General features: G+C 40.1%; 1 protein-coding gene across 5 annotated transcripts in view; it reads right to left on the bottom strand.

Annotated features, from left to right (window-relative positions):
- The window catches only part of LOC101742530 (cubilin), a 114,311-nt gene that overhangs the window by 6,785 nt on the left and 93,302 nt on the right, over positions 1–14,224 (bottom strand). For 4 of the 5 annotated variants that reach the window (XM_038011585.2, XM_038011587.2, XM_038011588.2 and 1 more), the window contains 9 exons: positions 12,856–13,067; positions 9,544–9,751; positions 8,594–8,802; positions 7,748–7,883; positions 6,497–6,595; positions 4,298–4,506; positions 3,624–3,852; positions 2,655–2,853; positions 1,048–1,252 (listed from right to left, as the gene is read on the bottom strand). In XM_038011585.2, coding sequence (XP_037867513.1) covers positions 1,048–1,252; positions 2,655–2,853; positions 3,624–3,852; positions 4,298–4,506; positions 6,497–6,595; positions 7,748–7,883; positions 8,594–8,802; positions 9,544–9,751; positions 12,856–13,067 — 1,706 coding nt within the window. The remainder of the gene's footprint in view (positions 1–1,047; positions 1,253–2,654; positions 2,854–3,623; positions 3,853–4,297; positions 4,507–6,496; positions 6,596–7,747; positions 7,884–8,593; positions 8,803–9,543; positions 9,752–12,855; positions 13,068–14,224) is intronic. The other variant, XM_038011586.2, reaches the window with a different exon arrangement.

The following is a 14,224-nucleotide window of genomic DNA, read 5'->3' as shown; positions in this document are numbered from 1 at the left end:
ATAGTAAAGGGATTCGCGAAAAAACAAGAGTCCAACTGGAAAGACCACGGTATATTCACGCAAGGCCGGATTTAGGATTAATGCCGCTCCTGGGCACCGGAAAAAAATCCGCGCCAACACTGGAATTTTACCTAAACTTATAGTTTATATATTTTATTTTTCAAAATTAAAATAACTAATTTATTGCAGAAACTTTATCATAATATGTTATGTATTCCAAAAACGTAAATGACTATTTGTTTTTTTTCTAACAATTATAAATTTTGCACTAAGGGTGACTCATAATTATATTACACCAACAAAAAAAAAACGAATTAATTTCTTTAATTCCAGAAAATGGAAACGTCGATTATTATTTTAAATGTCCAAAGAAATAAATTGATTAAATCATTTTGATTATTAATTTTTACCAAAAGTGCCAAAACGATAATTTACAAATAATGGATGCATTAAATTTGTTGAATTATCAATTAAACAGAAAATTATTAATTAATTATATTGAGCAATCTTGATAAGACAAAAAATAAAATTTTACTTTCAAAATTTTGCCGCTCTAGGCACTTGCCCCGACTCCCTTTTGTGTAAATCCACCACTGATTAAAGAAGATTCAGTTATTTGTATTGAGCATATTGTTTTAATATCATCAAATATACTTCGTCAAGTTGCCGTGGCCTAAAGGATAAGACGGCCAGTGCATTCGTATCGAGCGACGCGACCGGTGCTCGAATCCCGAATTCACGAATGACTTCCGTGGTGAAGGAATAGCATCTTGAATTAAAAATTAGAATTCGCAAAACTTATAATTTGCCTAACTACCAGTGCTAGGGCGTCTTGTGAGCCTGGTCGGGTAGCTACCACCACCCTACCTATTTCTGTCGCCTATGCCTGTCTAAAAATGAGACATGACCTCTCACGCTAGATGGCGGTATTTACGTTGCTAATGTTTATTAGCTTCCGTAACCACTTCAACCACCAATCGGAACGATAAAAGATATTTATGAAGTTCTTATATATCATTAACGTAGCATTAGAGTTTATAAACATACCGATGAGATGTCCTTCAACAGCAAAGAACTGAAAGTTGAGCAAGAGTCTCTTCCCGGGACGAGCGGTGACGAACCAGTTGCAGACCCGGGAGGCGGCAGCGCGCGCCGGCGGCTCGTAGGGCAGCGGGTAGCGCGGTGACGTCACCACGCCCCACTCCGCACCAGACATGTTGCCCCCGCAGTCGCCGAATATAGACTTGGCCGGCTGTTAGAGGGGGACAGGGAGACAGGCTCTATAAATAACTATTTCCCTATCCATTCGCTAGAGAACACATCACCCCTGCCCTAAGTGACAGGGAGCTTTTCGCCCGGGTAGTGGGGTTTACCCCGAGGGCTGTTCTGTGCCCCCGTAAGGGGGTACGACGACCCTTCTTCTTCTCATTCGCCAGAGACTATTCCATCTATGCTCGGACGGGTAGGTGAGCTCAAGGGCTCAACTGAGAGTATTTATTAACACTAGCCCTACTAAGAGCAGTGTTGCGCAGAATCCACAACTGTATCGGAATCCCGACCCACTGAGAAGATCCGTCGAGAGAGTCTTGAAGTCGACGTGGCCTAAAGGATAAGACGTCCGGTGCATTCGTACATATCTAGCGATGCACCGGTGCTCGAATCCCAGGCGAGTACCAATTTTACTAATGAAATACATACTTAAGAAATGTTCACGATTGACTTCCACGTTGAAGGAATAACATCGTGTAATAAAAATCAAACCCGCAAAATTATAATTTGCGTAGTTACTGGTGGTAGGACCTCTTGTGAGTCCGCACGGGTAGTAGGTACGACCACCCTGCCTATTTCTGCCGTGAAGCAGTAATGCGTTTGGGTTTGAAGGGTGGGGCAGCCGTTGTAAGTAAACTGAGACCTTAGAACTTATATCTCAAGGTAGGTGGCGCATTTACGTTGTAGATGTTTATGGGCTCCAGTCACCACTTAACACTAGGGGGGCTGTGAGCTCGTCCACCCATTTAAGCAATAAAAATAAAAAATCCCACCCTCCGAACCGGAGCGCATTTCTCCTTGCGGCAGTACTAAGTAGAGTTTTAGCATCCGCCCGTGCAGGGATATTACATAGATTATCATCATCATATTAGTATATCTTAATGATTTTATAGACTTCACAAAAATGAGTTGTAGGCTGAATTAATTAGAGACAGTAGAAAAACATTTAGATCTTTGTAATGTAGAGCGATTTTTTGGCTTATTTCAACATCAGGGAACATATTTTGGACATATATCTGGGATGGAGGAGGTATGGATTGGGAGAGGCCTATAATAAATAATAAATATTTACTAACAATCACTCCACGTTAACTGGTCCCGTGCTAAGTTCGTAAAGAACTTGTGTTACAGGTACCAGATAACGGAAATAAATGTAAGATTTTTATTATACACATACATATTATATACATCCATAACCCTGGAAAAGACATTTCATATTTATATTATACAAATATCCTCACTTGGCGGGATTCGAACCCGCGACCCCCTTGTATAGTGACCATGTCACTTACCACTACACCAGACGGCCGTTAAATGTCCGGCCGGCTTTGTCCAGCGATGGACGACTGTGGGCTGATGATGATGATGATGATGCGACCTCTCACCTCAAAGACGTATCTAGCCTTGAACCCCGAGGCAACGTGTTCAGCGTCAGTCCGCAGCGCGATCATGAGTCCGAGCGCCCCCCGCGGCGAGTGCAGGGGTCCAGGCGCGGCGGCCCCGCACCAGCGGCCCAGGGGCACGCGCGACCCCTCGCGCCCCACCCACCACGCCTCCACCCAGTCCTCGCTGCAGGTCGCGCCACTAGACAAACAACGAGCTCAAATTTTTAAATCGAAATTTCAAATAATCACTACCAATAATACTCTATTCTATAATATATATCTGTCACGGTAAAAGTAGATATTGCGGCAAATGTACACATTTTCCGGTAAATGTGCACATTTGCCTCCTCGTTTGGATAATGTGCATTAATGTGTGCATGTGTGTGTGTCAAACTTATAATTTAAATTAATTCTAGTCGAATTTCGACTACTGGGGGAACACTAGTAAGTATATACATGTTTTATGAATGAGGCATTATTGGAGGCCTTTCCAATTTCACCAGGATAGGTGGGCGAGCAAAGACTCAGCCAAGAGGGGTGGGTCTTGCTAACAGGTGCCCGAGTGCCTCCAAAAGAGACCTAACAACTCAAGAGAAATTTCTTCGCGAATGAATCTACTAGCGGATTGGAATCGCGACCCGCTGAGAAGATCCGGCGAGAAACTCAGCGGGCTGATGCTTAGATTAGGTCGCACGTCGAACTCTTTGCCGAGCTGGACGAGTACGGTTACCGGGGTCCCTAAGCCTGCTCCTAGTGTTAGAGCTGGAGGTGTCTAATGCAAGGTTATTTTATTTTTTTATTGCTTAGTTGATTACTGATGTTAAGTGGTTACTGGAGCCCATAGATCTACAACGTAAATAATTGTATTAAGTTATTGGATCTGATGGATTCATAAGGGCGTGTCTCATTTGTCTCTGCAATCTCTGTAGTCATAGTGAAATATATCTATAGTTAAAGCTACAAACTCACCCATACAAGCCGGCGGTGGCGTTCCAGGCGTCCGCCCTGACCTTGAAGTGGTCGAACACGACGGTGACCTGCTCGTTGGGCGTCGCGTCCAGCATGTACGTGCAGTTCGTGTGCGAGGGGTAGTTTGAGGGGTAGCGCGGCGAATTGAACTCCCCGCGCTTCTTCGACTCGGAGCGGTACGTGAAGGCGCACTCTCCGCCAGGAGCCGCCGTGCCAGGAACTCGATATTCTGTAACGACACAAATAATATCCTTTTTTTATTGCCCCTGTTAGGCAGAAGCTAAGGATCGAGACGGAGGGAAATCGTACGGGAGAAACTTATTCAGCGGGGGAGTCACGATCCTCAGTAATGAGGAAAATGACGCGAGGAAGAGGAGGAGGCAGACGAGCATATATTAAAAGGAGCATATATTACTGCTGGTAGGACCTCTTGTAAGTCAGCGCGGGTAGGTACCACCACTCTGCCTATTTCTGCCGCGAAGCAGTAATGCGTCTCGGTTTGAAGGGTGGGGCAGCCGTTGTAACTAACTTGAGAGCTTAGAACTTATATCTCACTGTGGGTGGCGCATTTACGTTGTAGATGTCTATGAGCTCCAGTAACCACTTAGCACCAGGTGGGCTGTGAGCTAGTCCACCCATCTGAGCAATAAAAAAAAAATCGCATTCTAACATACCAGTCTCGAAGGTGTACTTGGCCTTGAACCCTCGGCCCTGCAGCTCCCCGGAGGAGAACACCATGACGAGGCGCGGCCCGTCCGACACGAGCGCGGGCGGGAAGTCTGCGGCGCGCTCACCGCACAGCTCGGCGTCGTGCTTGTCGTAAGAGTCCGTCGCCTCCTGGCCGCGGAGGTACACTTTCAGGTACCCATCGTTACACGTGCTGCTGTCAACGTACCGATCATATATACATACCGGGCCTCATTCTCTAATACAATCTTCCCACTGGTATTAGCCCAATGGTATTTTTTAATTTCATTTAAATTCCTTAATTTCTTCCTAATTTGTATATGTTACGGTAAATGTACACTCTTGGGAAATGTGCACATTTGCCAAAAAGTTAGGTATATGTGAACTGAATATAATGTATATGTACATTTCCCGGAAAATGTGTACTCTTGCCTTCACGTTTTGGTAAAGGTATACTCTTTCTTATCATCATGTTTTAAGAAAAGTTGGAATACAAAAAAATTAATAATGTTGTTGCAGTAAAAAAATATTTATTTAAATAAACATAATACAAATATACATTATAATTAAAAAATGTAAATGACAAACAAAACATACTTTTCTTTGCATATTAATATAATACTAGTGGTCCCGCAGAAGTCGAAATTCGACTTTAATCAATTGAAATTTTATGTTTAAACATTATTATGGTTCTATTGTCACAGATTTAGCCAAAACTACACTTTAGACGAATATTAATAAAGATAAATAATATTAATTCCAAATTTCACCACAAACTTTAAGCAATAACAAAAGTTTGACAATAAACAGAGTCTATGTGTGTGTGTGTCAAATACATGGTAGTGTGTGTAATGTTTTCTTTATTGATTTAAGGTATTTTTTATACATTATTTAAAAAAAAATGTTAGCATCGTGCACTTCTTCTCTATATTCTCTATAAGTGTGGAGAATTTCATACTCCTCCGTCCGCGCAATTTTCGTAAAAAGGGATACAAAGTTTTTGTTTCACGTATTAATATATAGATATCGTAGGTTAAGTTAGCGCATGCGCACCACATTACTAGCACTTGCGATTTCGTGTTTTGTATGCCATGCTCACTATTACCTAAACGACATGGTCATTGTGAATTTAATGTACATTTCCCTGCTTTGAAATTGTAAATGTCAGTTGAATGCACATTAGCCAAACGAGGAGGCAAATGTGCACATTTACCGGAAAATATGTACATTTGCCGCAATATCTACTTTTACCGTAACATATACACACATGTGAATAATACAAAAAAAAAACACAAAAAGAAAACCGACTAACAGAACAATATGAGAACAATATAGTCGAAGTAATTTAATTATTGCATTATTGAAGATGACTCAATAAGTACTAGTCAGATCTTGATAAAAATTTAATGAAACTTCTTGAAAAACACCAGCTTTCAAATAAAAATGGAATCATCAAAATCGGCTGCTCGAAAGAAATTATATTATAGAATAGAAATTATAGTATAGAAATTATAGTATATTATAGTATAGAAATTCATTTTCCGATGCAGGCATTCACTAGGATATGACGTAAATCCTAACAAGAATTGATTTTTCATCGCATACACAGTAGCAACGCATATGGTACCCAGGTCTGTTTACGTTTGAAAAAAAAAATATTTTTGACGTTTTGACGTTTCAATTAAATATTATGTGACTTTTTGGCGGGGACGCGAGGCGTGAAGTTGTGTGATTTGTTTTATTTTGTCTAATTAGTGTTTCTTCAGGCTTAAATGTGTAATAAAGGTGGTTTATTAACTGTTTAATATCTGTGAAAGTGCACAAATGTGGAAAAATGAAACAAAGCCGCTGGACGCAACTTCTCGGGATCCTCCAAAAAGTCCACTGAAAAAATCTTAGTAAATGACCATCGTTTTACTAAGATTATATTTCATCCTTTGGGATGATATGTCATCTTATTTCATTTAATTTCATCCTAGTTGATTAATGTCTCAAATTAATCGTCTTCATTTCATTTCACTCCATATTATCATTTCTCATAAAAATAAGACTATAAATTAAAATAAGACATGACTTAAAGGTCTAAGCTACCTGGTCATAAAATCCCTTAAAAAAATCCGGATAAGGTAACATAAATATAATGAATTCTTATTAAACGTAATTATGTTCAATCAATATCCACTTACTCCGGCTTGGGATTCTCTCCCTTTGGTATCGAAAAATTCTGAAATTCTAAACGCACCCGCTCCAAATTCTGTGAATCTTGCATACCGTATATAAAATATCTGAAAGCAATTATTTCATACGTTAAATTTCATAAGCTTATAATTAATACGTATACAGTTGCTAAGGTATGAAAACGGATTTACATAAATCAATAAATAGGGAAAAACAATCATTTGCAAAGCAAGGCAAGAGACAATATCATACAGATGACACTGTATAAGAAACGCGAGCTGTTTCATGCAAATCACACTAGACTGTGTTAATTTAGAATTAATTTCGTATTAAATTAAATAGGCAAGGCACTTAAAGCTCGAATTATTTACAGAATTTTTGTTAATTTTCGAGAGAATGATTTCAGACCTCAACTAGTGTTCAATGGAAGCCAAACAAAACGTGAATACCGCCCGCCTCATTGAGACAAAAGACTGAAGTGTTTTTTTTATTTTTTATTGCATGGGTGATTGGACGAGCTCATAGCCCACCTGGTGTAAAGTGGTTACTGGAGCCCATGGACATTTACAACGTAAATGCGCCACCCACCTTGGATATAAGTTCTAAGATCTCAGTATAGTTACAACGGCTGTCCTACCCTTCAAACCGAAACGCATTACTGCTTCACGGCAGAAATAGGCAAGGCGGTGGTACCTACCCGCGCGGACTCACATGAGGTCCTACCACCAGTAAAACGTTCCACGTGCCTTAAAGTTCACACTTAATATACCACCTACCACCAGTAAGATCAATATGAGACAAAAGATTGGAGTCTCAATAATATTGGACAATCTCCTCCTACTGATTTGAAGGATCATACTGATTTGAAGGATCACAAAACCAACAGGAGGGCGATAGCTGTTTTGATTTTTATTACACGATGTTATAACTTCAGCGTGGAAGTCATTCGCAAAAACATGTTAAGTATTTCATTAGGAAAATTTTCACTTGTCAGCGGAATTCGAACGCTGGTACAATCGCGTCACTCGATGCGAATACACCGGCCGTCTTATCCTTTAGGCCGCGACGACATAGGTTTTTTTCACCTTAGTTTGTCAAGGACCATAAATATTAAAATGCTGAAGTATAGTCTTTCAGATAGAAAAGCGCAATACGTGCTCGCTCGCTGGTATCTTATCTGTTCGCCTATCAACGCTACGTTGGATTGCTTTACCGAATAATAGAAAAAAAAAGTAAATTCTGTAGATTCCGAGACTTACCTACAAACAACTTTTTGTATGTAGGGGAATGGATAATTTGGATGGTAGACGAAACCAGTCGATTCCTTTTTACTGAGGATCTTTTGATCGCATTCAGAGCCTCTAATGTGCTCCGCGTCGTGTTTACTTATAAAATCTGAAAGAGAAACGATTGTAGTAGTGCTTTTGTATGAGTTCGTACAAACTACCCTAATTAGGGAATTTCAAATATATTTTCCCATTGAACAGTCAATTATGGGGCGGTTTAGGGCATCTTTTATTTATAGCTTGGTTTGATGGCTCGTTCATCACGATCTACCTGGTCTTAAGTGGTAACTGGAGCCCATAGACGTCTTCACGTGAAGGCCACCACCCACCATAAGGTTTTGGTCTATTTTAAGTAGAACGGCTGTCCCACCCTCGAATCGGAAGCCATTACTACTTCACGGCAGAAATATGCAAATATATTGAAAATTTATAAAAATTAACCCTGTGTAGATGAATATATAAATTATATTATATGTAAGGACACAGGGAAAATGTAAAATATGTGAGCGTCAGTAGAGCGACAGCAGCAAGCGATGCTCATTCCGTAGACACAGGCCACTGAGTTTCTCGTCGGATCTTCTCAGTGGGTCGCGTTTCCGATCCGGTGGTAGATTCTGCGAAATACTACTCTTACTAGGGTTAGTGTTAGCAAATTCTCTCAGGTTGAGCCGGTGAGCTCACCTACCGTCCACGAGAATCTAGAATAGTCCATTAGGCTACCAGCGGATTGGTATGCAAAAATATGCTAATTTGAAAAGTGTGCATATAATCTTGAAAGGCAAAGGTTCGTTAAAGATATCCGTGGCGTCGTTAACTCACCTAACTTAACAAAACTTTCGGAAAACTCGAATATTCCCTTAAAGCCGCGGTTCTGCGTTGAGGCGGCGCGCGGCAGCGTGTAGAACGTGACCAGCAGCCGTTCGTCGCTGGAGTACAGCACGAGGTTGCGCTGCTGCCCGCAGTACGTGCCGATGGCCGCCGACGAGTTGTCGGGCCCGTCGTATACGCGTACCCAGTCGAAAGGGCAACTGAACAGACAACGGACCCTTCACGACTGACCCGGTGGTGCAGCTTTTTTGTTTATGATTGAGAGATTACTGGTGGCCCGGAGGCCTTTCCCGTTTCACCAGGACAGGTGGGCGAGCAAAGGCTCAACCAGGAGGGGTGGGATTTGCTAACAACTGCCCGAGCGCCTCCGAAGGAGACCTAACAACTCAAGAGCAATTGCTTCGAGGGGCGTGGTGCAGTATTTAATGCCCCTATATAATAAACTCAAATGTTATTTATTTATTGCATGGGTGAAAAAGCTCACAGCTCGCCTGGTGTTATGTGGTTACCGGAGCCCATAGACATCTACAACGTAAATACCGCCACCCACCTTGAGATATGGGTTCTAAGGTCTCAGTATAGTTACAACGACTGCCCCACCTTTCATATCGAAACGCATTACTGCTTCACGGTAGAAATAGTTACGCAAATTATAATTTTGCGGGTTTTGATTTTTATTACACCATGTTATTCCTGCACAGTGGAAGTCAAACGTGAACATTAGTTAGGTACGTATTTCATTTGAAAAATTGGTGCCCGCTTGCGGGATTCGAACACCGTTACATCGCTACATACGAATGCACCGGATGGTTTATCCTTTAGGCCACGATGACTTTGGAACCCATGACCCTCAGCGCAGCGGTCAGAAGCGCTCATCACTGCACCACCACTAGATCGTAAATAGTTAGTTTAGAGATATAATAGAATTAGTTTAGACTTACTGAGGACCGCCGAAGAACAGATCGAAGTCTCTGAACTCGAGGCGTATGCGCTGTCCCGGCTGTCCGCTGAACAGGTAGTTGCACGTGACGTCTTTGGGATATATTCCTGGGTACGTCGGCGACAGGAGGAGCCCCGTCTTCCGCTTGCTCGCCTCGATTATGAACGAGCACAATGTATTGGGAACGGGGGTTCCCACTTCGAATTCCGCTACAAAAAAGACATAAAAAAATCGGTTTACTGACGATAGTTGAACGTGACAACGTCATAAGAAAATACTGATGGAATGGTTTCATTTTTCTATTATCGCAATTATCGTTGCTATAAACAATTGACACCACATTCACTTTTCACTGAGCTTCATACTTGATGAAAATATGCACGCCTCAGAGCGAGGTAACGCCGCATGAGTCATGTTTTTTCGTGCGTGCAGCCGGCTCCATCGAATTATAAGACGTTGTCACGTCAAAAAGATAAAAAACAAATCAAACGACAGCGAATCTGTTGATTAGAACAGCCTAACGTCGTAAATAGTTTCAAGAGACGGCCTTCGCGTATCAAATCAGAATTTATGACGCGAGTTTCTCCTTACTAAAGGACCAAGGTCGAAATAACATATCAGAGCTCCCTAACGTTTTCCTCTTGTTATCAGTGCAGGATTTAGGCTTGATGCCGCCCTAAGCCTTGTTTATCGCACCGTTCTTAATGTTATAATAAATTTTATTAATTTTAATCCAATATTTTTATTTTAAATTTAATATAACATTATTTCCTTAGAATATATTTTTTAAATTTTTAATAATAAATACGGTATTACAGATAAATAATTATTAACATTAGACAAATAAATATATCTATTTTTTATAGTAATCATTTTTTTTTAATTAATCCGATCTCATTTTCAAATGAGACTTTTCAAAAGAGTCTACTTTTTTTCGTCTCTGAAATTTTGGCATTTCAAAAAATTTGCCGTCCCTCAAATCATGCCACCCTAGGCCCGGACCTAGGCGTAAATCCAACACTATTCTCGTCGTATTCACACGATTCGTCGACGATGAATAGGGGTGACCTGATTCAGGAATGATTCGATAGATGTTTCCTGTTTGACAGTTGCTTCAAAATTCAGTTGAACGAAGCGAAGTAAGTTTGTGTCTAACTTCGAACTTCCGGACATTCGTTATGCATGAGGTTCTGGAAATGACCGAGTTCGACTTGTCTACCTTTTCGGGACAAACAAACTTCCACTTAGGCGGGTTTCTGTAGATTCAATAGTGTAATATCACATTTAGTATTACAATATATTTTGTTTGTTTGTTTGTGAAATCGTTCAGTAGCGTATTCAATTAACTTCGAATTTTTAACTATGTATATCCTTACGTAGAATATTTTTTCTACGAAGCCTAAAAGAATTATTAAAAAACTATTCAAATACCGAAAAGAAGTTCTTTAAGACACAAACAATGTGCATGATGCTTAATGTTTGGAATTCTTTTGCTCGAGAATTAAATTTTTCAAAGTTATTGGGTATTAGATAAAAAAAAAAATTTTTTTTGTTTCCTTTGTATGTTTTCTCAATTATCTTTCGTTTGCTTGTCGCTTCCCTTACTTCTTTTATATTTCGCTTTCGATTATGGGGAAAACGGAACTACCGTTTTTTTTTCCAACAGTTCAAATTTTTATCAACGACGAATCTTTGAATTGCTGAAAATTTGAATCAACGACGACATCGAGTTTTTTTAAAATATTGGACGAGGTTAATTAATATCGTGAAAATTTCCTATTGTGAAGATGAAACTCAAATAAAACAACTACTAGGCCCCGAAGTACCGTTACTTCTTTAACTGTGTGTAATGTACTTAAGGTACGATTGCTAAATGAAATATTTTTCTGATGAAGTAGAGCAACGCTATTTAGGTACATAATATGTGCATAAAGTTAGAGCAAATGTCAAAGATTTTTTTTCCTGAAAATTAGACTGTAATTATCACGATATTTAAATGTCGAGACTTTAGTCGTCTATGACCACGAACTAAGTTTGGTATTAATTAAAATATGTATTAAGTTTTGATCTCGTATTTTATTTATTAAAAGGAGAACCAATAACTGACTCAACATAATATAATATAATAATATAACAAATAATAGAAACAAAAAGCCAATTAAAGGTCCTCACCAATATAAACAAGTTAAAACACTAGAGAAACAAAAAAAGCAATCAGCAAGCAAGAAACAACATAAGCAAAAGAAGGAATACATGAAACTTATTTAAATGTACATTTATATGTATATAAATAAATTATCATTAAATTAATTCCGATGTTTAAAATGCTTCAACAGTTCTCGTTTCGATTGAGTCCCTCATCTTTCACAATGGAAATGATGTAATAACAATAAAAAAAATGCAAGATCAATCTGTAAAAACAGTTTTAGTTATTTCTACGACCAGCGAAAACCCAAGACAATGTTATTAGTTTAGGAAACTACAGAAAAAGTCGAGATTGTTCTTTTAAAGTAAGTTTATTTGTAAAGTAATCTAGGTCAGGGTTTTGTAAAACTCTCCGTACGTAAACTGTTTTAACTTCATCTATCTTACTAGTGTATCTTGTATTCCTATCTATTGCTACCCTTACTAACCTCATGCACCAGAAATAGAGCGCATTATGAACTCGCAAACTTTGATATTCAAATAATGCAAACTTTTCTACAATATTCATTGTTAAAGATACCGTTTATTTGAAGATCGAGCATTTTCCTCGTCTCGTATATGTCTTTCGCCTCTGACATCGCAGAAAATTTCAGGTTACAACGTGAAACTTAGCACTTTCGCAAGCTTTAAAAGGTTGCTGTTGCGAACAGCGGTTTCAAGGATTGTGGTCGACACCAGCATTGGATAAATGTTAGGTTAGGTCGGTTTCGTACACTGGTGTAGACGGTGTGGTGGAGCTCGATGGGGTTTAGTCGATAGTTGTTACTGGTGGTAGGACCTCTTGTGAGTCCGCGCGGGTAGGTACCACCGGCCCGCCTATTTCTGCCGTGAAGCAGTAATGCGTTTCGGTTTGAAGGGTGGGGCAGCCGTTGTAACTATACTTGAGACATTAGAACTTATATCTCAAGGTGGGTGGCGCATTTACGTTGTGGATGTCTATGGGCTCCATAACCATTTAACACCGGGTGGGCTGTGAGCTCGTCCATCCATCTAAGGAATAAAAAAATAAATAAAAAAAACCTGTTAGTGCATTCCACCAACCTACGAACGAACATAAATTACAATCGGTTTCATAAATCAAGAAGAAACTTGCGACTAAACAACTCACATGCGTTGATAAAGCGATAAGTTCCAGTGAAGAGATTGGGCGGCGTGTACATTTTGTCTGTATAGAAGGAGAGTGCGACCGCGCGGTGCAGGGAGACGCGCTGTCGAGGCGGTATGGGCCCGCAGTATCGTCCCCCGAACGCCGAGTTCACCAGCTCGCCCGTCTCCAGAGACGCCATCTCCGAGTATATGTCCATGTACTCGTGCATGCATCTGTTCGCAATAAGGAACACGCGTCAACTGAGATTAGGAATTGTCTATAATTCGTGGGCAACGGCTTGGCTCTGCCCCTGACATTGCTGACGTCCATGAGTGACGACGGTAAACACTCACCATCAGGAAGTATACTCATCTGTTTATATGATATTAAAAAAAAAATATCATAAATTTGCAGGCAGTAATTTTTTTTTTTCCTAAAAAAAAAGAAGTCGTCGTGGCTTAAAGGAGAAGAAGGTGCATTCGTGTTGAGCGATGCACCGGTGTTCGAATCTCAGGCGTACCAAATTTTCTGATGAAATACGTACTCGACAAATGTTCACGATTGACTTCCACGGTGAAGGAATAACATCGTGTAATAAAAATCAAACCCGCAAATTTATAATTTGCGTAATTACTGGTGGTAGGACCTCTTGTGAGTCCGTGCGGGTAGATACCACCACCCTGCTGCCTATTTCTGTCGTGAAGAAGTAATGCGTTTCGGTTTGAAGAATGGGACAGCCGTTGTAACTATACTTTATTTTATTTTTTTTATTTTATTTATTGGGTACCAACATGTTATACATCAGCACAGAACATTACAGGTATCATATACATTGATTTCACACTAAATGCTAACACAATTACAGGTACCGACTGCATGCATAAAAAAAGCGGTTCATTATATAAAAAACAAAGAAAAATATATAACATTACATGAAGACCTTACATTAATACACATTTACTACCAAATACGCTATTACTTAATTGAAAAAACTCATTGAGCAAGGCTGTAGACTTCTCGTCTAAAACTGTCAACAGTGCCAGCAAAAACGTCCAGAGAATACTTGTTATGCAAATTATTTAATTCCCCAACTAGTCTGCTGAGAGGCGCGTTCTTACCTAGGTTGGTGTAGAATCTGGGAACCCTGAACACCATCAACTTCGAGGCCCTTGTCGACGTCAGCGGCACGTTAAATTTCAGAAGAGATAAGAGATCAGGGGCATCGTATTCTCCGTTAACAAGTTTATGCAGGAACAATAGATCGAGAGTGCGTCTCCGCTCCGAAAGAGAGCTCATGTGGAAATACTTTAACCTAGCCGGGTAACTCTGAATGGTTCTAGCAACATTGCAGGAGAAAGCAAGGTGCCACAGAAAACGCTTCTGGACCCTC

Source organism: Bombyx mori, chromosome 6, assembly GCF_030269925.1.
Source record: "Bombyx mori chromosome 6, ASM3026992v2".
Lineage (NCBI taxonomy): Eukaryota > Metazoa > Arthropoda > Insecta > Lepidoptera > Bombycidae > Bombyx > Bombyx mori.
This window is presented reverse-complemented; position numbering and strand designations above follow the sequence as displayed.